The following is a 25673-nucleotide window of genomic DNA, read 5'->3' on the forward strand; positions in this document are numbered from 1 at the left end:
CAAAAGAGATAATTCCAAGCAAATCAGTGTACTGATTGGTATTTTGTACACATCTTTATAAAACCTCTAAAAATGGGTAAGAAAAAAATAGAAAACCTTATAATTCTGACATATCTGGAAAGATGGTAAACATATTTTGAAACAAAATCCTTTTTTGACAACCGAGCATACTCAGCTACTAGAGACACATGAGTTGTCAGGGGAAAATTCCAGTTCTCTAGGTTCTGGGGAGGCAGATAAATTAAAGGAAATGGAAACATAAGTAGAACATTGGATCTAACATAAAGACTATCTGAAATAAGACAAGGACAATATTGGGCAGTGGTAGCGCAGGGAGAAAAACTACCAAACTGATCAGATTTTACTTGTGTTTTCACATAAAACTAAGAAATATTTTGGGTACATACTAAAAGAGTGAGAGAGAAAGTCGGGCAAGAAAACCTCCTGACAGCCAACATACAGATTCTGTGTCTGCAACTGAGATGATATATATTTCTTAAATTATATTTTCTTCATTGTGGTTTTTCAAAGGGAAATTTAGTCTTATCAATACTGCATTATAATTAAATTAGGATATTATTTTCAGCTTGTACTCTGCAGAAAGTGGGAAAAGGCTCTATATTTCAGTCCAAATAAAATATAACGAGCAAAGCCAATATTAATTTTTTTCTTTGAATCTTTAATTAAAATATAAATAGTTGCAATTTGCTAAGCTTTATCAAATTATTAAGACATGATGTTTCTGGGAACTGAAAAAAATTCATCTGAATTCAATCTGTCCACATTTCCATGAACATACTAAACATCAAAATCAGGCTCTTAACCACTCTTTGCCAAGAATATTTGTCTGCTCTAATAGTTTGTAAGTAAAGGGATATGCCACTATTTTGCTTTGGGCTAGATTATGTAAATGAGGCAAATGTGCTAGTTAAAATATAAAAGATATTCAGACTGGTTTAAAATTGAGATCTCTGCAGCAATAAGAGAAAGATCATTTTTCAAGGCCTTGTTGAATTCTCCAGTGTAGTATGAGTTGTTCAAAAAAAATTATGAGGGCTGGGGCTGTAGCTCAATGGCAGAGCAGTTGTCTGGCATGGGTGAGGCACTGAATTTGATCCTTAGCACCACATAAAAAAAAGGCATACTTCTGTCTACAACTACAAAAAATTAATAGATACATTAAAAACAAATTATGTAAAGATAGAAGGTGTGTTTCTATGAAAAACAGCAAATACAGTAGAAAGATCCAATAATATTTTTAAAAGTATGAGTTTCTAGATTCAGTCTTGAAAAAAAATAAACATAGGTATGAATAGTAAAGGTACTATGAATTTCTTCTGAAAGAAAAGAACATATGAAACACAATGATTTCTTTCCAAAATTATTTAATTGCTATATTAATTACCTCTGTGCTATGAGTTGAAGCTGCCCGACACTTGAGGCTGAGTTTTGCCACCAGTTGCTCAAAGTCTTTAACTTCATTGAAGCGAAATGCTGTTTTTCCTTTGATGCTAATGATGACAGATTTACTGGAATCATCTGTCTTATCTATTGCTAAGACCTGGAGGGGAGTGAAAAGATAAATAAGAGATTCACATTTTCCCCTTATTGGTGATACCTTCAGATAAAATGTGTTTGGCTTACTCTTTTGTGGCTAAAAGTTTTAGTCCATGGAACAATCTACTAAGAAACAGACTTTGTTCAATCACAGGAGGGAGGGAGGGAGGGAGGGAGGAAGGAAGGAAGGGACTAGTTGCATAAATGATATAATTAACCTCAGTGCAAGTTAATTCATTCTCAAAGAAGAGGTTTAAGTAACGCGTGGCCTTTAAGATTGGTAATAATAATGAAAATTATTCACTGCTGAACACTGAAAATTTATTTCTGACTTACATAAAAGCCATCAATTCTATTCTTTCTGAGCAAGTTCATCAAATGTGACATTCTAAATTTTGATATTCATGTTTTAAATATCTGAATGTTCAAGCCCATTTGTGGTTTTAATTTGTTTTTCTAGTTTCACTTTCAGTAATAAGTATAAGGTGTTACTAAAAGGAATTGAGAATATCTCAAAAGCTAGTACTTTTAGCCTGAAGAATAATACTGAACACAGAAAATGATTATTTTAAATTACTAAAAGGTTTTGCATTTTGAGTTTCTATTAATTTTTGTTATTACATGACATTTTGCAAACTAAAAATTGATATGTAACCAAATTAACGTTACCTCTCGTAAAGGAATGATTACGCTACACAGATTGCCATCCTGGCTAGCAAAGCAGATATAATTTTCTGAGATGCACATTTTTCCATGAGTATTGAAGTGGCTGAATGGTACCCATAACAAACATTCATGTACTTCTTTCAAAGTCTCCTCTTTGGGCAGCCTAAAAAAGGCATTAAATTGCTCACTGTGGGCTCTGTTTTCCAAACCCCTGTAAGAAAGAAACAAAAGGGGGAGAGTGGCTCAAATGATGATTCTAAAGTATATGACATGCCTGTATTGATTAATTTAAATACACTGTACATGAGACAGAGTAGCCAGGTGCAGTAGTGCATGCCTGTAATCCCAGCAATTTGGGAGGCCTAGGCAGGAGGATCACAACTTCAAGGTTAGCCTCAGAAATTTAGAAAGACCCTAAGCAACTTACTGAGACCCTTTCTCAAAATAAAAATAAATAAATATAAAGGGCTGGGGATGTAGTTCAGTGGTGAAGCACCCCTGACTTCATTCCCCAGTACTAAAAATAAAAATAAAACAAAGCAGACAGATTAAATACAAAATGCTGTATTCTTCAATGAATTCTGAAATGGAAAAAAGTATGATTCCTAACAAATGCATTTCACTTCTTATTTTTTATAATTTATTTTATTAGAAGGTTGAAATGTGCACAAGTCTTAAACACATCTATTGTAGAGTGATTTGCTGGAAGACTATCATTATATTATTATATATTCATAATATGCAACTTGACTAAAACCATTCTCAGCAGACAATAATTTACATATTTGGTCATCAGAAAATCAAGAGTTACCCATTTCAAACAAAAGAAAATTTATGGCATCAAAATTTAGAGAGGAAGCTGGGTGTGGTGGCGAACACCTGTAATCCCAGTGGCTTGGGAGGCTGAGACAGGAGGATTAGGAGTTCAAAGCCAGCCTTAGCAATGGCGAGACACTAAGCAACTCAATGAGACCCTGTCTCTAAATAAAATACAAAACAGGACTGGGGATGTGGCTCAGTGGTTGAGTGCCCCTGAGTTCAATCCCCAGTACCTCCCCCGCAAAAAAAAAATATTTAGAGAGTAAGAACAGTCCATAAGAGAGTACTGAAATTAAGTGAAATGAAAATTTAAACCAATGTTTAAAAATACCCCAAATAGAGGCAGGCTAAAACAACATTGCTTGTATAGGGTTGTGCACAGAATAGTACTTAATAAATACAAATGACTTGTTAACTGATACATAAATATATAAATAAAAAAGCAATTGCTTTCAATAGTATAATTTTCCTAGGGGCACTAAATACTTTTGCTAAGCAGTAATGCCATCTGGAGTAATAAGTAAATTATGAAAGTTCTAACTCAAATCCAACCCAGTTAAAACTAAATTCATCCTTCCCACATATACTATTTGAATGTGGTATTTTAACATGTCTTCAAAATAATCTTGACAAATATGACCAGGAACCATGTTAATTTTTACCTTATGTAAATTGTAATTTGACAGGTTACTTCACTATTATTTAAAAGAATGATTGTGGTCCATTTATATGAACAGAAAGGTGTCTGTGACATATTATAGTAAGAGAAAAAACTATGTCATGTTCAGTCCCATTCATATATTTTTTTTTCAAATTAAAAAAATATGCATTTGGGGCTGGGGTTGTGGCTCAACAGTAGAGCGCTCGCCTAGCATGTGCGAGGCACTGGGTTTGATCCTCAACAACACGTAAATAAAATAAAGGTATTGTGTTTCAAAAAAATAATGCATTAAAAGGACTGGATGGATGGGTCTGGGGTTGTGGCTCAGCGGTAGAGTGCTTGCCTAGCATGCATGAGGCACTGGGTTCAATCCTCAGCATCACTTAAAAATAAAATAAAGATATTGTATCCTCCTAAAACTAACTAAATATATATATATCCATCCAGTCCTATATATATACATATATATATATGTATATATATANTAACAGATATATATATATATATATAATTTCTTTTAGGATAGTGGTAAGCAGAATTTTTTAAATATATATGTTTATATTTTATATATATATATATATATTTCCCCCCCTTAGGGCAGAGGCAAGCAGAATTTTTTTTTTTTGTACTAGGATTTTTGTAATGCCTCAAGAAGCTACCACAAAAAAAGTATTAAATGTTTTCATTTTCTTTTGAACAAAGGTTTTACTCAAACTCTAAACTCCAGAGACATTGAAATGAAAATATCACTAAAAATACTTACATGGGCACCAATGACAAACCACTGGCTTTACAATTAATATTCCCTCTCTCTTTTCTGGTGGTGCTGGGAATGGAATCCAGGGCCTTATACTAGGCTAGCAAGCACTCTACCACTGAGGTATACCTCCAGCTCAGCTTTAGTTTTCCTAAGCATTATTCTGGCAATCATATGTGTGGTTCTACCAATCCTGAAAAGTGCTAGTAAAAGAATGACCTTCCAGCTGAGCATGGTGGCACATGCCTAGAATCTAAGCAGCTCCAGAGGCTGAGGCAAGAGGATTAAGAGTCCAAAGCCAGCCTCAGCAAGTAAGCAAGGCCTTAAAAAACTCAGTGAGACTCTGTCTCTAAATAAAAAATACAAAAAAAGAATGATCTTCCATATAACTTCTGATCCTCATAAAAGATGGTCAAAGGTTTTAGTATTCCATTTACAAAATGTATCTATACCACTTACTCGTATCTTTCCTTGTACAAAATTAGTAATATCTTCATTTGAATCAAACACAGATAAGGTCTTCATGATATTTTGTTCCAACCAATCCCAATGCTGGGTTATTTCTTCTCTGTTGGCTCCTGATTAATAACATAAGAGAATATGACTCAAGGGAAGTCACAACAAAATGGCTGTTGATATTTACAAGCTTACTTTAAAAGGAATGTATCTGCTCACTTTCAGAAATGATAGTCATAAATGAATAAAGGTATTACATTAATTCTATTTCCTCTTCATATGTGGACATGAATATATTTGTCATTATAAATAGAAATAATATAATATATAATGAAAGGGGAAAAATTAATTATAGCTCACACAAAAAAGATAAAATTCTGTAAACAATATAACATAACTGATGCATATTATCTTTTGAGGACATGTAAAATACCAGAAAATATACATACATAATTTAATCCTTGATCTTCAAATAACACAACTAGCATTATGTTGCCCATCTGTATGGCTGAAAACAGCATGCATATGATGATCCTAGGAACGCTGTGTAAATGTGGATTTCAACTGTGGCCACTCAATTTATGAAACCTCTGTTCAGTTACCCCATATGTTAAATAACTTAGTAAACTTACAGCAATTTCATGAATGAGGTTAGAAAACCTGTAGCAAGGTTAAATGCATGTGGCTTACTGAATCAGTGTTAGGTGGTTTATTGAAAATCAGATTAAATATTAGTTCTAAATTGCTTTAGCAATGTCTATCAGTCTCCCCTTACCCCCATCTACCTTTAAGGTCTTCCCAGAATCAAGGATAATACAACTATCATTTAAAAAGAAGTATCTTGACCTCTTAGAATATTATTTTTTGTTTTAGGGATTGAACCCAGGGGTGCTTTACCACTGAGCCACATCCCCAGTCCTTTTTATTTTTTATTTTGAAACAGGGCCTTGCTTAGTTGCTTAGGGCCTCACTAAGTTGCTAAGTCTGGTCTCAAACTTGCGATCCTCCTATCTAAACCTCCTGCATCATTGGGATTAGAGGCATGCACCCACACCCAGCTAGAAAATTTTATAATATATGGAGACTGACACATTAAAATAGTTATTGAAACTGCCAAATTGTTTATTTTCTAAAATTCAGTTAGAATTGCAATCATGTTACTAAAGTTGCCATACCAAGAAAAGATCTATAAATAAGAGCCATGAGGAAATTTTAAAGCCTTTATTTTGATCTTTTATGTACATGAAAGCTCACTCACAGGTAATTACTATATTTCTGCATCAGCTTAACTTGGGAGAATATGTTATATAATCATCCTTTATTTTTTTAAGTAGAAAGGACATTTGTTTCTAAATAATTTCAACCAATCAGATTTAGAGTTGAGGTTATAGAATTTTTGTAATGTCCTCGTTATTTAGTTCAACTGGCATTCAATTTAAAAGAACCAGGAGACAAAAATTAATTATACATTGTATATTCATACATATGACATGTCTAGAAATTCATATCTTTTGCTTTTTAAAAGTATATCTATATTAGAAGAGAAGAGTAAAAAAGAAAAAAAGGCAGTACTTCAACATAAAAAGGCCATAAATCTAGAAATCTGAGATTCTAATTTGGACCAGCAATACAATAGCATCAAAAAACAAGAACAAACTGTCACTGTGGGTATTTAAAAACTTATTTTGACTTGTTTTATTAAAAAGAATTATCACAATTCCTTTCCTACCCACAATATACATGTGGAAACATCTGAACTACCCCAGCATGAAAGAATATGTAGCAGGAAAGAATATTCACATTTTAAGGATATGATGCCTTTTTTGAGAAAGTAGGTGTATGAATTAAAAAAAAAAAGGTTCAATTTTTCAGTCTTCTACTTCTTTATGGGACAAGCTTTAAGTTTTGGGATCACATTTAACTTCACATCTTCCTCATTTGAGTTATTAGAAATGAAATATATGAAATAAATATTTCACAGGGAAGGTTCCTTCTTTCTAACAGTTGAATGAAGCAGAAATAACTTGAAAAAATGAATCATCCAGCAGTAGTACTGACCAAAATCTGCTCAGAATCAGCACTGTTGGATAACATGCTTCTAGTTTCTTACATCACTCGATTTTTTTTTTCCTTTTTGCAGTGCTGGGGATTAACATCACTAGATTTAAAAATTCCTAGTATTCTCTTATCCTTAAATAAACAGAGATCTTAATACTCTCCCAAAGCAGATTTGCACATTTAACTAATTTCTAAATCTCAAAACAATTGAGGAGTAGAAATAAATTTGAACATTCAGTTTTTTTAGTATCCTTACTCAATTTGAGTAATACATTTTAAAAATCATACTCACCACATGCAATTGACAAGTAAACTTGAGAATCTGGTGTCTGGTGTAAGATGCGAAATGGAGCTACTTTAGCAGTAGAGTCCAAGACTGAATCAAGAGTCCCAACCAGAAGCCCTGTTGTAATAGAAAGATTGCTGAAACTAAACTTTCCAAGAGACAAATAAAATCAATACCACTTCATGTGACAAAACTAATGAATTTGTTTTTCAACTTTTCTAGCCCAAAGAGCCTTTTAATAATGTTTTTAAAGAAAAAAATATATTTGGGATGAAAAGATTATCATGTTCTAATATGAGTAGTGTTTGAGAAAAATATCTTTCAATTAGCGAGTAAGTTCAGTTCAATTGTCCAATTCTCACAATGTATCTGCAGCATTTATATACACCTCCTCCACAAGGTTGTTTGTATAATAGGTAAGAATATAAAATTGGGCACCACGGACTACCTGTATATGAATCCTGCCTCTGTCACTTGTGTCCACTTGAGTACCTGCATTTATCCACATTTATAAAATAAGGAGAGTAAAGAAAACCTACCACAAATGGTTGCTGTAAAGATTAAGTGAATTATTACATATAAAGCACTTAGGACAATGCTTAGCACACAGCAAAGCACTCAATATTAGTTAAATGTATTATTATTTAAGAAAATCTTAAATATTTAAATAAGACAAAACCTTGATTAACAATACTTTAATGAAGGGATTTTCTTTTTAACATTTTGTAATTCCTCTATTTGGAATTCAAGGCTCTTACTCAATTAGTCCAACTTTAATTATCTAATTATATTTCCTGCTACTTCCTAGAACAAAGTTTGATATTTTCTTAAACTAATAGCTAATTTCTCCCCTAGGGTCTTTGCTAAACAATTATCTTTTTACTAAGTAATGCTAACAAAATTCTTCTATTCAAGTACAGCTAATCCAAATTCTATATTTTCTTTAAGACACACTTCCCACATGAAATCTTCATTAGCAACCCCAAGCACTAATGCTTTCCTTTTCTCTGAACACTTATAACACTTCAGTTCCACATTATACAACCTAGCATTAGGTAATTAGACTGGTTATTACAACTACTTTCTAAATGTTTCATGTATAATTATTTGTTTCTCCTTATCTAGATTATTAGGTCTGGAGACAATAACCATGTTTTCTACCTCTGAGTCTGTATCCTTAACTTTCAACATATGCTGGGCACAATAAGGACATAGTTTGTTCACTTAACTGTATCAATGGGATGGCCTTGACTTATTAAATCTACTTTCTTTCCCAGAAGCTTTGATTTTTGGATTTTGATTTTACTCCATGAGGTATTTCCCTTTAATTTAGCATACAGATTTTTGAAAAAATATATAAATCAGGCTTTGGGCTCTTTTCCCACTTAAGCAGAGTTAAGATTTCAAGTAAACTTTAAATGAGAATATATGTAAGTTGATAGATGTGAGATAGAAAGTTATTATAAGCATAGAGGAAAGTAAATTACAGGATTAGAAGATAAACAAAGAGATAAAGGGAAATTTGGCTCAGCTAAAAAGATCAGAAAGAGTGGATATAGGAATAGATTTTTTTAAAAGTGAAAATGGGTCACAAATATAGCATACTATGAGTTAGAAATCTGACAGAGTATTTTGAGAATGGGGACAAAGTATCAAGAGAGAAAACACTTGAAATGGCAACATATAGATGATATAGAAAAGAAGTTATGTGATAATAAAAAGTTAGGATATGGGCTGGAGATGTAGCTCAATGCTATAGCTCTGGCCCAGCATACAGAAGGCCCTGGGTTGAATCCTCAGCGCTGCAAAAAGAAAAGAAAAAAAGAAAGTGAAATTATGAACTGAAAATTTTGTTTATAAAACAGAAATCAGAAGACCCAAACAAGTATTATAGAAAAGGAAGATTTGGGGAAGAGAGAACAGGAATGAGGAGGCAGGACAGAGGAAATGATGATACTTCAATTAATAATGAGAGAATTATTGAAGGATTTGGGGATAAAAGGAAATATAACCTTATCACTTTCAGTGGTTAAGTAGTGACTGAGAGAAACTGGAGATTTGATCAAGGAAAAGACAAATGGGACTTAACATATATGGACAGTGTCCTAAGAGAAAGTGTTTGGAATGGAGTGTCAAGAAATGGAGAAAAGGAGAATGTTCTCAACAAGAAGGCAAGAGAGTGAAAACATTAAAAAGTAAGATAAAAGAGTGACGATGAAAGAAAGCTAAAAGAGGTAAATGTCTCCAGGTTGAAAAATAGAACCAAGTGTGTATAAATAAATGTGTATATAAATATATAGACAAAATTGTCAATATAAAGGAATTATAATTTCAAATTAAAGCTGGACAGTTTTAGCTATTGATAATTTTCTCTTCCAAGAATTTAAATTCTAAAAAAAGGTTTCAAAAAGAAAATTTCAAATTTATAAAGAAAACCATTTATTTATTTATTTTACAAGATTTGTAACAAAACTAGCTCACACCTATTTCTGTATTCACACATACTGTAAAAAGTAGTAGAGAAAAAACAAAGGGGGTAAATAAAAATTTGGCTCAGGTGAAAGATAACAGTGGCAGTGTGGAAGTGTGAGGAGACAGCGGAAAGAAAGAAGAGGCATGGAATCATTCCTGAGTGATATAACAATTAGTACTCTGATAAGTTTTGAGACTGAGGATAAGGTGGTCAAAATCACTGGCAAGAAAGGCCATTTTTTGCAGCAGAAATGTTTACAAGATTATATGGGCATTAGACTATGTAAAAAAGGAAAATGTTCAGTTTTTGTAAGTGCATGAAAGTAGGCAGTTAATATAAACTATGCAACAAATAATTTGGAAGCTAGCATAAGAATACAATTACAGTCACTCAGGGAACACTTCCAGCTCATTAAGCTGTAATCATCATCAAGTCTCTGCAAGTCATTCAGGAATTAATATGTGCCAATATTGTTATAAAAGTACAAGAAGATAAGCAGACAACATTGGGTTGCTTTTCCATACACAGAGAGGTTTATCATCTAACAACCTGATTATTCAAGGTCACGAACCAGCCTGCACCTGGGAAATCCTATGGCTATACTGAATTGGGAAGAGTATAGATACTGTCTGTCCACTGCATAACATAACAAGAGATTTTAAAAATATCAATTAAAATCAGCCTTTGACTATAACTAAGTAAGGTAGCAATCAATGCTCTAGATCCTGGTAAAGGTCTATGAAGCTTTGGTAGCATCTTGCCATACAAGTGACACCCACTGTTATGACTGGAATATGAGGGGTCCTCCAAAAGCTCCTGTGTTAACACAGGAATATTAAGAAGCAACGTGATTAGATTATGAGAGCTATAACCTAATCACGCCATCCTAGTTTGAATGGTAACTGTAGGCAGTTGGGCTGGAGAAGGTGTGTCATGGGGACATGTCCTGAAAGGGTGCATCTCCCTATGGCCCCTTCCACCCACCCCTCTCTGCTTCCTAACCCTGCCATAAGCTAAGTAGCTTTCCTCCACTGGACTCTTCCCCCATAATGCTTTGCCTCATTTTGGGCCCAGAGCAATTGAGTCAAAGGACCAAGACCTCTGAAACTGTAGCCCCCAAATAAACCTTCCCTCCTTTAATTTATCCTTGTCAGGTATTTTGATCAGAGACACAAAATCTGACTAAAACCACCACCTTCTTGAGGAAACTCACCCCCATAATTGATGTGAAATACTTTTTATTAAATGTCACAGAAACATAACAAAAATACAGGTTCTATGTTTCTTAAAATATTTGGCACCTTTTTTTTTTTACAAACAATGATTATTGTTCAAGCACCATTTTTTAGGCTGGATAAAGAACTGTAGACTTTGGAGAAAAAAAATATGCCAACAGGTCATGTAATCCAACCTTCATCACATTCATTTCTTCTACAGCATCCCTGACAGAAAGTCTAGCTTTATCCTTGAGTAACTCCAGACTTTACATCTCCCAAGGCAGCCTATGACACTGGTGAGCATTTCTATTAATTAGAAAGTCCTTTCAAAAATATGGAAATATTTATATATCAAAATATGATAATTTCTAGGGCTTATGATTTATGCATAGGACCCAGTGCTGAGAAGGACCTTGTACATGGCTTAATGCTCTGTTGTTACTGTCCTGAAATTCTTAATTTTTTTTTTTTTTTTGTGTGTGTGTGTGGTACTGGGGATTGAGCCCAAGGGGAGTTCTACTACTGAGCTACAACTCCTGCATATTTTATTTTATGAGACAGGGTCTTACTAAGTTTCACCATACTGACCTCAAACTTGCAATTTTCCTGATTCAGCATCTTAAGTAGCTGGGATTACAGGTGTATGCCACCAGGCCTGACAAAAGTCTTTAATTTTTGAACAAGGAGATTTAATTTTCATTTTGCAGTGGGCCTCACACATTAGCTAGCCAGGCCTGATTAGTCAGTTTTCTCTGGGCATTGAGATCATGGGTGATCAATACTTTTTGTATTTATACATAATTTTTGAAAATTTTACAATAGATACTTTTTAACACTTGATAGAAAAACAAAGCCAGCCATGTTTACTTGTCAAAATAAATAAATAAAAAGGAAAAGGAAGGCTTTTGTTAAGATAAATAAAATTCTTTTTCGTTGCAACCTCAGGATAATACAAAACATACTCTATTGAATGTAATAGATCTTCAAATATTATGAATATAGATATCCTATTTTCTCTTATTCTTTTCTTCTAGTGTACAATATATCAGGCTCTTTTAACTGATTATGAGATTGTCCAAGTCTCTTATTATTTCTTACACTATTCTCTTAATGTACTTGTTTGTCAAAGGTTCTTTTAAAATGTGTCATTCAAACCTGAATATCAGATAAGGTCTGAACAAAAACAGGTGTTTTATACTGTGGGCTCCATAGTTCTTCTAATACAGTCTAAGATTATTATACTAGATTTATTGGCCACTACCTCATATTATCATACTAAAACTGTGATCAGAGATACTTTGACCCTTTTGATAAACATAAGCACCAACCTAGGTATTCTGATCTGTTCTGACAACTTTTTATGAAAAACTAAAATGCAGTTTACATGTACCCCATTTAAATTTTATCTTACCAATTTCAGCTGAACATTCCAATTTGTCCAGCTCTTTTTTAAATTTTTTAAAAATATTTACTTTTTAGTTGTAGTTGAACACAATACAATATTTATTTATTTTTATGTGGTGCTGAGGATCGAACCCAGTGCCTTGCACATGCTAGACGAGCACTCTACCACTGAGCCACAACCCCAGCCCTATCCAGCTTTCTGAATCTTGATTTTTTTATCTTCCAAGATAGTGATTATCAATCTAAACTAGAAAATGGAATCATTTGGAGGAGTTTTTAAAACTTAAGTTTTAAAAATACTGAAGCCCCCAAATTCTGATTTAATTGATATGAGGTAGGACCTGTATATACTATTTTATCCTTAATTTTGTATTACAAAATTTTCAAACATAAAAATTTAATTACATGGTAGAACTTCTATGTACCTATCACGTGCTTTAATAATTATCAACACTTTCATTTATCCCTTCTGGAGTATTTTAAATAAAACCTCAGACATAATATCATTTCATCCATAAATACTTTATTTTGGTTTAAAAGGTCCTCAGATGAATCTACCATGCAGCCAGTGTTACTATTCTATGGCAGAATACAATTCTATGGCATTAATTGTCCACTTTACTCTGGGACATTTGCAAATTTGTAAACATTTCTTTTGTGCTGGAGACCAATGATAATGATGAACAAGAAGGACCAAGAGCTTAGTATTGAAGCAGACACCATTTAAAAAACATAGCTTGAAAAAAATCAGTAAAAATCAAATAAAAACAAAAGTAGAAGAAAAAAACAGTCACAGCTTGAAGATGCTGTGTTCACTGTCAATGTGCTACTTTAGTACACAAACTAAAGTGTAATTTAGTTTGACAAGTGGCTCTTTCTGTTTGTAAACTAGATTGAGGGCATAGTGTAAAACAATACTGCTGTAGATGCAAAGGAGTCATGTAAATGAACTTCCTAAGTACAAACAAGATTTATTTCATTCTAAGTAAAATGTTCAATTACAAATTTTGGCCATAGTAATAACTGCTAGAACCTTACAGCAGATAAAATTTATCTCGTCGTAAGTTTTCATGCTTACAAAGTCAAACCAGTACTCCTTTACTGAATTTTTTATAATCTCAACTTCATTAAATATTAATGAACACACTAATTAGTCATCTGCCAATATACTTAGTAAGAAATATAATCAAATAAGAGAAAGTAGTGCACTCAACAGAGGTTGTGAGTTTTTCTGATTCTATTACTTTTGATACCAGATCTAAGTCTTTAAAACAGGACTGTGAATGTTTATTTTAAAATAATCCAATAGCCACAGTTGACATTTTGGAAGCTGACAACTTTATACTAAGAGCTTTGGAAAACAGTTAATAAAAATAATTTTTTTATCCTGTTTTCAATCTCCTTGAAAACTGGAGTAAACACACACACACACACACACTTCCTTAACTGAAATAATATTTGTTCATTAAAGGATTTAGAATTTTTTTTAGGGAAGCAACTAGTGACCTTTAGTTACTAAGAGGCAACTGAAGAAAACTGAAAACTACAATGATTTGTAGGAAAAATAAAGAAGAAATGAATGGTCCATCAATCCTAGCTACATAACTTCTTAATATTAAAATGTAGGAAAATTGTTACTGTCTTTACTTACAGCAAGGTCTTACACTTCAAGACTTATGCACCAATGTACAAAAATAGTAACCCTCAGAAAATTAAAGAAAACACAACACCTGAATTCCTAAGTGCAAAGCAAAATGCATGGCAGCAAATGAATAAACTTACAGTGTACTGCTTTGCAACATGATTTAGAAGAACTAAATCAGACCATAATTTTGATTAGTTTAAAACAAGAGGACAACTAAGATAATAATAAAAACCAGAAGAAGTGATTATTGAGTGTGGGATGTAGCTCAATAATTAGTGTTAGAGAGCTTGCCTCACATGTGTGAGGCCCTGGGTTCAAGCCTCAGCACCACACACACACAAAAAGTGTGATTATCTCTTGTGTTTAAACTTCACTTCTTTGCACTAGAGGAAAGGGAGAAAAAACAATAATGTAGATTTGGGTTGAAAGAGCCGAGAAAACCAAGAAAAAAAAAAGGTTTATATATTAGGTCCCTTTAATTCAGGTCTTTCTGTGGTATAAATATGGATGTGACTCTTCAACAGCCCTTTTCTAGTTGTCATGTGCATTATATCTTGAGTCTGTATTTTCAACCTCAAATAAACCAATCTGGAATACTTGCTGTGCTCCCAACAACTGTTGTCTTTTGCTTTTGTACTATCATGTTATTCCTCCCACTTAGAATGTCCTCCCCCATTCTCTCTACTAAATCACTTCCCAGATATTGTTAGCACTAATAGATGGATGATTTAATTTAAAAAATCCAAACTAGTTTTTGGCAAGAGGTTCCACAGATGCCATGCTGGAATTCTGCCACCTGTATACCTTTATTTCAGTGCTGGGGAATGAACTCAGAGCCTCTCACATGCTAAGCAAGCATTCTACTACTGAGCTAAATCCCCAGGCCCACCTTTTGTTATTAATCACAGTTTTTTTTAAAGTTGTTGATAGATCTTTATTTTATTCATTTGTTTATATGTGGTACTGAGAATTCAACCCAGTGCCACACATATGCTAGGCAAGTACTCTACCACTGAGCCACAACCCCAGCCCCATTAATTACAGTTTTTAGAAAAATTTTTGTATCTTTTAACAGGACCTTAGCATTCATTATACTTGAGTTGGCTTTGGAAAACTGCTTTGGAGGTTTCTAACATTTCCTTATTCATGCATAATCCACACCACCAAGAGAAAACAACCCACAGGCTCATATTATTATTGACTACTCTAATAATAATATATTTATGTACTTGCTTATCAACTGTCTGTCCTATAATAAACTCTGAAAAAATAGATGTTTTACTCATACCCAGAAAAAAATGGCCAGCTACCACTCTATTGCTCTGCATCCCTTCACAGCAAAATTCCTAGAATTACCTGTATTTACTCTGTTCCCAAATATGTGTTTGGTTCATATACTATAGTGTCTCTGGTATCCACTCATAGGTTACCTTAGGATGCCTTCCCAGATCAATTTATATAAAACACCACTCCATCCCATCTCTATAAGGATAACTTATTCTCTTCTTCATTTTGCTTAACTCCACCAGTCATATCATATGTCATATCACAAACATATGCCTCCCTCAACAAGAATGATACACCCATTGGAGAAGGGATTTTGTTTTCTTCATTGCTTTGTCTCCAGTACCTAAAACGGTCCTTGACTTTTAGAAGGCATTTAGTAAGTACCTGTTAAATGAACATATTGCATTACTTCTTTTACTTATATAGCAGTGGCAAAAGGAAGAAAATTAGGCAAACTTTCTAAGATAAAGGCAATATAAAATCTGTGATAGCTTATAGCAATGTGCCTTTTACTCTTATTTTCAGCTTACTTTATAACCATAGTTCTTCCACAACTATCCACAAAGTAGTATGAGGCTTTCATCACTTGGACGGGTATTTCTTCTTCAAGTACTGTTTTGAAAAATACTAATAGGGTAACCAAAGTTATGTGTATTCTTTATTACCATTCAGCAAAACAAGTAATGCTTACATTTGTAGAAGTACTGTTTGAGTACTTCTAGGTTTGAACAATATGATCAAAAGGAAATGCTGTCTTAATATTCTAATTCTTGTACATTATCTTGATTTGTAAAATATATATGCACATGCATAAATAGTACAGTACCAAAATTCTTCAATGATTAACTATCACAATTTTGTGTTTGCAGTGATATCCTTACATCTTGGACCTACTCAATGTAACTCCAAATTAATTTCTATATACAACATGAGAAAAATTACTAGAGACAATGCCATGTGTAAACACACACACCCACACCCACCCACACACACACACACACACACACACATCCTCCTTCCAGCCATAAAATGGCACTAAAAATCTTATAATTTTATCAATATATAAATGAATGTCAAATAGGTGCTTATAGGTGTCAAAACTCACTGGGCCAATATAACAATGGTCTGGAGGTAGAGAAGACAATGTTATCCTCATTTTGCAGGTGAAGAAACTAAACTTTCACAAAACAATCACAGCTGTGTTAGCGTTTCATCACTATGACCAAAATCCTGATGTAAACAATGTAAAGGAAGACAGTTTTATTTTTAACTCAGTTTCAAAGGGGGTGTATAAGTAGGCAGTCAATAACCCTTCCACTACCACCAAGGAAGTATGACTGTATTGATCATCCTTCATTTCTCAAAACCTCCTGCAAGCCTGTCCTTTTTCATTCAAATAGATCTTAAAGATATTTTTTTCTTATTACTGGAATCAAGGCCATCCCAGAGAGGGAGAGGAGCACAGTATGATTTGCCCTCTTTTGATGTTACCTTTGGAGTTTTCTTTTTAACAATTCAACTGGAAGCTAATATCCATAAATGCACAAATATACTACCAAATTCAATGACTTCACTTACCCCATAAGCCTGCTTCTTTTATTTTCTTTGATTCATTAATATTTTTAAAATATTAAAGATTCTTTAATATTTTTATGATCTCTTTTCAGTCGTGTCTATGGTTTAGATATGAAGTCTCAAATACTCATGTGTTGTAGGCTTGGTCCCCAGTACAGCAATGTTCAGAGGTGGGGCTTTTAGGAAATGAAAGGTTTCAGTCCATGATTGGCTGGCTCCAAGGAAGAAACATAATAGTAGAAGGATGTGATAGAGAAAAGCTGTTCTGCCCAATGGCAGCCAGGAAGCACTAGGGTGTAAATCACAAGAAATTACTCTTCCAGGGCACAGCCCAAATGACCTAATTCCTCCATCTATGTCTCTTGTCCTACAGTTTCCATCACAACAGTCCATTCAAATTATTAATCCATCAAGTGGATTAATCTACTGATGAGGTTAGAACCCTCATGAACCTTTCATTTCCTAAAAGCCCCACCTCTGAATATTTCTGCACTAGGGACCAAGCCTACAACATATGAGTCTTTGAGACTTCATATCTAAACTATAGACATGGCTGAAAAGAGATCATAAAAATATTAAAGAATCTTTAATATTTTAAAAATACTAATGAATCAAGGAAGATAAAAGAAGCAGAGCTTATGGGGTAAGTGAAGTCATTGGATTTGGTAGTCCATTTGTGCATTTATGGATATTAGCTTACAGTTGAATTGTTAAAAAAGAAAATTCCAAAGCCAACATCAAAGGAGGGCAAATCATACTGTGCTCCTTTCCCTCTCTGGGATGGCCTTGATCCCAGTAATAAGGAAAAAACTTATTTTTAAAGATCTACTTGAATGAAAAAGGCCTGTAGGAGGTTTGAAGAAATGAAGGATGATCAATACAGTCATACTTCCTTGGTGGTAGTGGAAGGGTTATTGACTGCCTACTTATAAAGCCCCATGCCTTTTTAGGTACCCATTGATACAGTCTCTCAAACTTTCCTCTCCCCTGTTTTTCTTTGGGGAGTACCAGAGATTGAACTCAGGAGCACTTGATCACAGAGCCACATCCCCAGTCCTATTTTGGATTTTATTTAGAGATAGGATCTCAATGAGTTTCTTAGTGCCTCACTTTTGCCGAGGCTGGCTTTGATCTCATGATCCTCCTACCTCAGCCTCCTGAGCTGAGGGAGAATAGTAGAGTAGATTACAGGTGTGTGCCACTGCACCCAGCTCCCCTTTTTGCCATGGGGTCCATTCCATCCTTATGCATAGATTGAAACTACTACTCCAGTTCAGCTTAGGGCCATGAATCCTCAAACCTCAAGAGTTAAAGTCATAACTATGTAGACTGTGTGCAAAAGGTTTGTGGGGGAGTAAGAGATTTATAATGTAATCAGAAAACTAATCAAGTAGATTTCATTCTGACTTTAAAAAAGACTAAAAAGTAGTGATACCAACCATTCTTCATTTCTCAAAGTTTCCTATAAGGCTGCCCATTCTGATTGAAAGAGATAATTCAAGGTATTTTTATTTTTTAAATTTATTTTTAGTGCACTGTAGTTATACATAATAGAGGGGTTCATTTTAACATATTCATAAATGCATAGAACATAGTTTTCTCCATTTTAATTCCCATTACTATCCCCTGATCCCTGTACTCTGCTTTATTGATCTTCCTTCAATTTATTTATTTATTTTTAATTGGTACCTTACAGTTATATATAAATTTGGAATGCACTGGGATATAGTCACACATGCACATAGCATAATTTGGAAACTTTGTTCCCAGTTCTTCCCCTTTTCCTCCCCTCCTCCCTCCCCCTTGATCCCCTGCTTCTACTCTACTATTCTCCCTTCTGCTTTCAGGAGATTCCCTTTTTTTATACCCTTAAAGACAATTTTAAAATTTGATGTTCTTGGGAGGTAGAGGAACATACAAAGTGATTTGCCTTCCCTAGGGGTTGCCCTGTGGGATTTTCTTTCAAACAAGTCAAAATGATAATTTATTAATTTATTTGTGTGTGTGTGTGTGTGTGTGTGTGTGTTGGGCAGTAGATCTTTCCTTACCTAATATAAAATGCCATGCCCACCATTTGGGCAACAGATATTTTATAAGAGGGTTCCTTTGTGAACATGGAATACAGGGATATTTTGCTAATACATACTTAATGCCAACATTTTCAGAGCCAGACTCCAGTTGGGGGGTGGGGAAAACAGAAGAAAATATTTATATTTTCAAGGGATGATCAGGAGGAGTTTTATAAAAGGCTACTTATTGTTTACTATGTATATGTTTATAACAAATAGTTTACACAGTTGATTTGTGAAGCCTAAATACCATAAAAGGGAAAGCTTATTTCAAACACTTTAAAATAGAAAGCTAATTTCAAATGTCATCATGTTCTAGTTTCTACAGATGATTTAATTTCAAAGTATAGTACACTAAAATGAAAGAGAAATAAGGAAACAATATCTTAAAATCTTCCATTTTAATAAATTTTATTTTGTAGTTTTGTTCTATACCACAAAAAAACAAGGTTTACTGCTGGGCATGGTGGTGCATGCCTGTAATCCTGGTTTGGGAGGCTGAGACAGGAGGATTGGGAGTTCAAAGCCAGCCTTAGCATTTTAGTGAGGCACTAAACAACTCAGTGAGACCCTGTCTCTAAATAAAATACAAAAAAGGGCTGGGGATGTTTCTCAGTGGTGAAGTGGCCCCGGGTTCAACCCATGGTACCAAAAAAAAAAAAGCTTACTGAGTGGGATTATTGATCCAACACCCAAGAACCTGCTTACTATTCAGGTATGAACAATTTCAAGAGAAAAAGTTTCTCACCTTGGGCAGTTTTACCCAAATTAAGGCTTCCTCACTGGCAAATATTCCTTAAGTCCCATACACTAGAGTACTTAATAAAATGTAGCCCATGTTATGGTTCCCATCTGCCAAGAGGAGCAAACTGTTGATTTATGCTTAATAAAAATATGCATACCTTATTTGAATTATACAAAACCAGGTGCTAAATTAAAATGGCATAGAAGAGTCATTACCCTTATCAATCAGGAGAAGCAAGGGATAACAGTAAGGTAACTATAAAATCCAGAAGAGTAATTTACTTCTTTAAATGAAGGAAAACTACTTTTTCTGCATAACAACCTTATATATAATAAATGTTTCCACAAAAATTCCATTGCACTGTGAGCCAGGATAATTAAGATAGATAAAGTTAGGCAAATGATCAGCTATCTACCACATACCCACTACAAGTGTTTACAAATTTAGAAAAGGGACCTCAAAATTCTTTTTTAAAAAATATTTTTAGTTGTAGATGGACACGATTCCTTCCTTCCTTCCTTCCTATGTAGTGCTGAGGATCGAACTCTGTGCCTCACACGTGTGAGGCAAGCACTCTACCACTGAGCTACAGCCCCAGCCCAGGACCTCGAAATTCTAACTTCCAAACTAGTCTCCTACTATAACCATCTTAGGGTTCTCTGTTGCTCCTACTTCATTATTAGGGGAAAAAACTGAGTCAACTAACTTCACTAAGTCCATTACCTAAAGTCATTACATGGCTGGTAGCAATTGCCAATTACTATATGGCAAAGAAATGAAATCTTAAAATACAATCATTAACACTTCTGGATGGTAATTATCTTTTCTTCATTAAACAAAATGTATCAGCTAACTTTATAAATGGATAGAACATATCACTAGGTTTTAGCAAACAACATGGTCAAATGCAAGCTTATGCTGGCACACAAACTTGTAGGAGGCTAATTCTAATATGGACTTACATAGTAAAGTGCAATTTTAAGTAAGAATACTATAATTGAGTATCCAAGAAAATAAGCATATTCTTTTGCTCTGATCCAAAAAGAACCAAATTTAGAAATAGCTCTTTGCTCCTTTCTGGTCCATTTTGTTTAATTTACATGGTCTTATAATGGCAGCTCTCATGCAATAATTAAGGCATCCTGTCAATACTATGGGTAAAATAATCATGCAGAGATACAAACTGACCACCAAGTCAATAGGCTTATCACTAGTCACAACATGTACCATGTGACAGAAATCTTGGTTTATTTCTTCAGACAAATAAATTTCCTCTTATACTAGAGAGAAGGGAATGATTAAAGAGGTGGGTGGGATGGAGAGAAGAAACTGATACAAATGGTCCATGGTTTAAGAAGACATGAAAAATGAAAACTCAAACACAGAAAATAAGTAGTAATTTTATAAAGGAAACTTAACAAGAAAAATACCACCTAACACTATATTATTGTGACTTGATTCTTCAGCATTTGGTTGACCTATTATTTTTCAGAAACACAGTTGTATGAAGTGAAATACACTTACTTGGTAAATATAGACAGAAGATCAGCAAAAATTCTGGTCAAGTAAAATTATGAGAAATCAAAATATAGTAGATGGGGCTGTGGTTGTTGCTCACTGGCAGAGCACTTGCCTAGCACCCCTAAGGCACTGGGTTTGATCCTCAGCACCACATAGAAACAAATAAAGGTATTGTGTCCATCTACAATTAGAAAACATTTAAAAAATATAGTAGACAACTAACTACCTCTGAGGCTGTTAACAGAGGGATGTAAGATCTGTTTCAAATATATCCTGACCTAGTATCAATGGCCCCAAATGGTTAATTTATATGACTGAGTAATTGGTTTTCAAATTAAAACTTATTCTCAAATTTTAATCTAGAAAATACCTGTTATCTACTAAATGGCAACTCTTCTGCAAAATAACACCCATAATTTCTAAAAACCAGAAAATGACAAACTACCAAGTTTATAGTGGCAATTTTTGTTGCCATATTTTCAAAAGAACTTTTTTAAAAGCTGGATAAAATAAATAGGTGTTGCAAGATTTTCTATCTATATCTATATATGACCTGTAGAAACTCAGAATTCTCTTTGGAGGTGGCTTTAAAAAATGGGAAATAATAGCACACATTTATTACCATTTTAACAACATACATTGATTTGGTACCTTTTATCTTTCATTTTATCCTCTCAACTGAAGTAGGCACTGTTTTACAAAAGAAGAAAATCAATGTCACATCCCCCATTAATTTTCACTCAATTTTTCAATCATTTCATTCTAATTATAATTTGCCTGATCTTCCTCCTCTCCTACTCCATCCTCTCCCTTTATCCAGATAATGAGCACTTTAAAGGTGGGGAACAGAATCTTAACATATCTGAACATTCACTGTAGCATAGAGTGATCCTGTGAGGCTGAGTAAATGAAAGAATTTAACAAATATCATCCAACAAGTAAGAGATGAGGATGGGACTAAAATGCAGGTTTTCAGATTCCTCTCTCTTTCCTGTACATCATGCTGCCTAAGTTAAGCCAGGTCTACCAACTGCAAGGTCACAATACCGACCAGAAATGATCATGAAAAAGAGTTCTCCTCTCCCCAACGTCCAAAAGTTTGAATGCCCCTGCCCAAGACTAGTGACCTCAAAATAACATTCTCTGGAGACTTCAGACACTTGACCAAGGAGCAGTTCTTAATTTTTAAATCTAAAAATTGAGGGGACGGCAGTGTGAGTTAAGCAGAAAGCGTTGAATTTCCATTTTTCTAATGGATTTGGTTTAGAATCATGGCTTTGAGAGAAGAGCCAGCTTCAAACACTCAAGAGAAATGTATTACGACGTTGTAACAGTCTGGGAGGAGCTCCAAGGACTGAAAACTTGGAGACAAGTAAAGGACGCTAAATTTGGGAGAGGTCAGTAATTCTGAGCCCGATGCCTCGACCTCTTCCACATCCCTCTCCCCAATTCAATCCCCGATTTGATGCCTACCTCTCAGGATGCGATGGGGGCGCTTCTTTCTCCTCGCCATTCCCGTGCTCCCATACCACCCCCTCCCACACACACACACTTAAAACTCCCCAGGTGGTGATTATCGGTATATATTTTGGGGGAAAAGTTAAGTCCACAACTGAGAACTGGCCCCTAATACCAGGCTAAATGTGACTGTTCTAGCTTAAACACTAGCCATCAGCCCCCTCCCCCATAGGAAGCGACAGGGCAGGTGCCTGATTCTCTCTCCGCCTCTGAAAGAAGCGTTCCCCACTCCCTTGTCCCACCCAAAAAGCAACTGCTCGTCCAGGGCTCTGTGGTGGTGGCGGTAAGGTGGTGGTAGTGGCGGCGGGAGCTGAACCCCTGTCCCTCCGCCCAGGGTTTAGGATCGGGCATCTGGAAAGCGACGAGTAACTGTTTTCCTCACCACCTTTTAACTAATAGTGAACAGAGTCCTGAGGCAAATAGGGCCAGCCACAGCTTACCTGTGAGACCTCCTCCACCTTCTTCCCCGTAGCCTCGACGCCGTTGCAGCACGAAGTAGTCGTTGGACCTTTCCATCAGCCACAGCTTCAGCGCATTTTTCAGGAGCACTTCCTCAGGCTTTAGCCACATCGCGGTGAACTTTGTGCCCCACCGGGAGCAGCGACCTATATGCCCTCTTCACCTCACCCACAACCCGCTTTTCCCCCTTTTACTTCTCCGCCCACCAAATCTTCCTCTGGCGGCAGCGGCTCAGGTTCAGGTTTCTACACTTCCCCCAACCCTCCCTTCTCTCCCACGTAGGCAGCAAGATTGCCAATTCCCTCCCACAGCGCTACCGCCCAACTGGGAAATAGTCCCGCTTCCTCGCCTATTGGGAGTTGTAGTTTCCTGCCCGTTTGTCTGTATTCACGAGACCTCAGCATGGAACTACAATTCCCAAAATGCATTGGTTGAGAACGGGTGGGGGATGCTTTCAAAGTGGGTCCCGCCACTTGTTAAGCGTGTTTTGGCTGTGTAAAGTTTAAAGCGTTTTTGGTTCTAATAAGTTAACCTTAGGTATAAAGATGTTGGGCACCTCATCCTTTTACAGCGAGGGTTTTAATTTGTAAAAAACAAACTTTCCGGAATTTTGTAGTAACGGCTCATTCTGGGAAGCAGCAGTAGCAGCAACTGACAAGTTAAGTAGTGCTCCTTGCTTGGTATTGTGTACTTAGGCGATCTCATGATCTCGGGACATCACGTCTTCTTCGCCACTTTCCACATCAATAAATGAAAGCACTAACAAGTGAGGTGACTTATCCAAGGTCACACAGTGCTATGATTCCTCGTCGAAGTTCAAAATTTTGTCCCGCTTGAGCTAGCTCTAACTGCTCATATTAAAAGAATATAAAATCTCCATAAGCCACACATTTTCCTTTTGCCACGCATCTCTCCCTTCCCTCGCTGCCGACCCTGTTTATTGAATTACTGTAATAAGCCAAAGAAACTCTCTAGACCATTTTTCCTTTTCAAGATCCAAGCAGTTTATAAACAGGTTTGTTGTTGGTTGTTTTCTTTCTTATACTCTTTTAAGGGGGAAAAAAACCTTTTTAGGCCAGCCTTCATCTCTTTATTATATTCTGGCAACACATAGCTTCAACACTAAGGTGAAAGAGGCCAGTAATCTGCATGACATACCTATGAGGAATTTGTGAAGGTTGTTTTTATTATGATAAGTTAGTTCCCCCAGAGTTAAAGAGTGCATTAAAAGGGGAATCAAGTTTACAGGAAGGAAGGAGTTGGGAGACAATGTACAAACCAGGGTTCTTGGCAAGGTGTTTTGGGAATGAATCCTCAAGGCCATATGGTTTAGAAAACTGTGGGGTGCGGCATACACAGATGCCAAGTCCTGGAGCCCAGGAACTCTGCCCTGAAGGAGCATCGTCTCTGGCTTAGCCTTCCCAAGATGTGGGAGCATGCTGCAAGCAGTAATTTTTCTTGTGGGTAAGAAAAAAAGTGCAATCCGGGATTCTCTTCCACAAAAAGGCAGTTAAGTCTTAAGGCAGCTCTCTGGAGAATATGGGAAGAGGCAATCTTCCCAGAGCCCAGACTGCAAAGTATCCTTGGGAAAAGCCATCCCAATTTGGATGTTAATAAGGAAAATCATTTCTTCTCATCTTTCTGGTAAAAAATCAGCAAACACAGCAAATGCAGAGATATGAAGTTTCTTATTTCCCTTTTACTTTTCCTTCCCTTTTTAATTTCCTTCCTCATCAAACCACATTCTTTTCTAATATCCTTAAAAGTTAAAGTGAGCAGAAATGAATGTCTGTTTTATTTATTTATTTATTTTTTTTACTTTTTACTCCAGATATACCCACAGACTCCCTGTTTTGGGATCAGGCCTACTTTCAGTTCAGAGCAGAGCTTTCAGAGAGCTCCTGCTTTAGTAAATAAACATCTCACCCACCATGCAAAGACAACATTTTTCAAATTGAGTTACTTTTTAATGTAAAGCTTTAGCCAGATTATTTTATGCCTTCATAAATATAAATATTTTTTCCAAAAGTATTTTTAAAAATAAAATATCACTCCTTATTGTTCAATAGTGCATGTTAATGTAAATTGTTAAGAAGAAGGACCTTATTGCAAACATCCTTGAATATTATTGGTGGTATTGTACTGATACTTAATATATATTATATCATTTATTTTTTCATTAATAATACACTTCTTTATGTTTACTTTATAGATGAAGGTTCAGAAAATATACTTTCCAAGCCAATTTTGTTTTATTGTCTCAGATGTGAAACATGTACAAAACTTTAAATATATATATATATATATATACATAATTACATAATATATAATCATATAATTATAACAATATGATTATGCAATACAATAACAATATAATGCAATAATTATTATAATTATAATTTATATATAATTATGTAATATTAATATTAATCAGTATAATAATATAAGCTCTAGGTTATGATTTCCAACCTTTTTTTTGGTACTGGGGATTGAACTCAGG

The 25673-nt window shown here is 35.0% G+C and overlaps 1 protein-coding gene across 1 annotated transcript in view; it reads right to left on the reverse strand.

Annotated features, from left to right (window-relative positions):
* Positions 1-23440, reverse strand: part of Tbc1d8b (TBC1 domain family member 8B) — a 67567-nt gene extending 44127 nt beyond the window's left edge. Inside the window, exons 1-5 of the mRNA XM_048796870.1 lie at positions 23155-23440; positions 7267-7377; positions 4868-5038; positions 2227-2465; positions 1406-1561 (exon numbers count right to left, since the gene is read on the reverse strand). Of these exons, the coding sequence (XP_048652827.1) occupies positions 1406-1561; positions 2227-2465; positions 4868-5038; positions 7267-7377; positions 23155-23284 (807 nt within the window). The 5' untranslated portion in view covers positions 23285-23440. The remainder of the gene's footprint in view (positions 1-1405; positions 1562-2226; positions 2466-4867; positions 5039-7266; positions 7378-23154) is intronic.
* Between the last annotated feature and the right edge of the window lie 2233 nt (positions 23441-25673).

The sequence above is a fragment of the Marmota marmota genome, unplaced genomic scaffold (assembly GCF_001458135.2).
Source record: "Marmota marmota marmota unplaced genomic scaffold, marMar, whole genome shotgun sequence".
NCBI classification, from domain to species: domain Eukaryota; kingdom Metazoa; phylum Chordata; class Mammalia; order Rodentia; family Sciuridae; genus Marmota; species Marmota marmota.